Source organism: Arachis ipaensis, chromosome B06 (assembly GCF_000816755.2).
Source record: "Arachis ipaensis cultivar K30076 chromosome B06, Araip1.1, whole genome shotgun sequence".
NCBI classification, from domain to species: Eukaryota; Viridiplantae; Streptophyta; class Magnoliopsida; order Fabales; family Fabaceae; genus Arachis; species Arachis ipaensis.
Genome location: NC_029790.2, coordinates 21097666 through 21099909, shown reverse-complemented (window position 1 = coordinate 21099909; position 2244 = coordinate 21097666). Strand labels below are relative to the sequence as shown.

General features: G+C 39.3%; 1 protein-coding gene across 1 annotated transcript; it reads left to right on the top strand.

Annotated features, from left to right (window-relative positions):
- LOC107646150 (11S globulin subunit beta) lies at positions 1–1830 on the top strand. The gene is made up of 4 exons (XM_016350343.2): positions 1–427; positions 547–773; positions 877–1260; positions 1341–1830. Exons 1-4 carry the CDS (start codon positions 148–150, stop codon positions 1728–1730), a joined length of 1281 nt encoding a protein of 426 aa, XP_016205829.1. The 5' UTR covers positions 1–147; the 3' UTR covers positions 1731–1830.

Genomic DNA, 2244 nt, shown 5'->3' with positions numbered 1-2244 from the left:
CATACAGCACAAATTCAAACTAACACCTCCTCAGCTTGGCCACCAAATTCCTAATAATATTGTAGAATTATACCTCCATAAATACAGCACCTATAAGCTGGTCCCCGATGCTTCAAACCTCTTCATTCCAAATTCCAAATTCCAATTATGGCCAATTCTCTAAGACTTGCCTTTCTTGTTCTTTTCCAGAGCTCGTTGGCTCTGTCTTTAGCTCACCGTTACCCAACCAAGTGCAGCTTTGACAAACTAGTCGCACTCGAACCCACCAAACGGGTTGAGTCTGAGGGTGGTTTTACTGAGTACTGGGACTCCAAGAATGACCAGTTTCAGTGTGTTGGAGTTTCAGCCCTTCGCTACTCAATCAAACCCAAAGGGCTCTTGTTGCCTCACTACATCAACGCTCCAAGACTTCAATATGTACTTCAAGGCACGTATATGCATGTTAAGCCATTACAATCATATATATAGTATCATACGCTTCAATTTGTTCTTTCTAATTAATTAATCATCTGATCTATCTTAGTTTCCATCATTGCATGCATGCAGGAACAGGAATTTTGGAAACGGTGGTTCCAGGATGCCCTGAAACTTTCCGAGAGCAAACACGGCACGGAGACCAGCATCAGAAAATCCATGCCACGAGGGAGGGAGATGTTATCGTAGTTCCAACTGGTTCTGCGCAATGGATTTATAACAGTGGTGAAACTGATATGGTTATATTTTCAGTCATAGACTCTGCCAATGAAGATAACCAGCTGGACCTGAAAGTCAGAGTAATAAGCTAATTCGTTAATCATTATTACCATTTCATATTGTTATTATTATTATTGTCGAATGTGTGTATATTATACTTAAGTATAGATAAAATTATTGCAGAAGTTTTTTCTAGGTGGGAAACCGCAAGAAGAGAAGGGAGAGGAAGGCAACATGTTCAGTGGATTGGAATTGAAGACAGTGGCGGAGTCGTTGGATATTGATATGGGGATAGCAGGAAAAGTGCAAGGAGTGGACGATCCAAGAGGTTCGATGATCATTGTGGAAGATGAGCTGGAGACTTTAAGCCCCGCGGTGGAAGAGAGTGGTAATGGTAACGGCCTGGACGAAACAGTGTGTACTCTGAGACTTGTTCATCAGCTAGCTGAGTCCACAGATGCTGATAAATACAACCCACGCGCTGGATTCTTGACTGCTCTCAACACCCCTAACCTTCCCGTCCTTCAATATGTCCAACTTGGCGTTGATCGAGGTGTTCTCTACAAGGTATATACATTATTGAAAATAAATAAGTTTTAATTTCTGACAGTAACAATGAATTATTGACGAGATGAATGTGCATGCAGAATGCTGTGATGGCGCCACACTACAATTTGAACTGTCACGCTGTGATTTACGGAACAGAGGGTAGGGGATGGATCGAGGTGGTGGGAGAAAATGGAAGAAAGGTGTACGAGGGAGAGGTGAGGGAGGGGCAGATACTGATCGTGCCGCAGCAGTTTGTGGTGGCGAAGAAGGCTGCAGAAGGCAGCGATGAAGGGTTTGGTTGGATAGCGGTAAAGACGAGTGATAACCCAATGATAAGCCCTCTTGCTGGAAAGCTTTCACTAATCCGGGCAATGCCTCTCCCTGTGCTCATGAACTCCTTTCGCTTGACCGCAGAAGAAGCTATCAGCTTGAAGAAGAGAGGGGAGCTAACTCTCTTTAGCCCTGACCCTGCCCAGACTCAAATATAATAATTAAGTTGCAGACATTCTGGGCCACTGTCTCTATCTATCTATGTATGGAATAAATCACTCCTCTTCTCTTCTAGTCCAGTGCTGGAACTAAATGAAAGAGCCAATCAAATGCTAAAAGAAAAAGGGCACCACTACCTTTACAAGTTAAGTGATTAAGGTTTATATAACAAAAATCTAGAAAACTAATTTTTAGGTAGTTACCATTAACTAATTTTAGGATTTAGATTTATAAATTAAAATTTAAAATTAAATATTTATGATTTAATGATTAAAATTTAAAATAAATAAAATAATGTTTAAAAAATTGATTACTTAACCTTATTCTAAAATGAATTCATAAATTTTTCCGGTGAAATAAATTTAGATTATATATGGTATGCAAGTGAGTGTGTCATGTATATCATGTATATAAATATAGGATTAGATTTATATTACAACAAGAAGGATATGATTTATAATAAAACTGAACGAGTACCTAAAAAATATATAAAGATAACGAATGTTGTGTTAT

Coding starts and splice junctions, on each gene's coding strand:
- LOC107646150 (XM_016350343.2), top strand. CDS start 148: ATGGCCAATTCTCTAAGACTTGCCTTTCTTGTTCTTTTCCAGAGCTCG. Junction 428..546: donor ACTTCAATATGTACTTCAAG/GCACGTATATGC, acceptor GCATGCATGCAG/GAACAGGAATTTTGGAAACG. Junction 1,261..1,340: donor ATCGAGGTGTTCTCTACAAG/GTATATACATTA, acceptor ATGTGCATGCAG/AATGCTGTGATGGCGCCACA.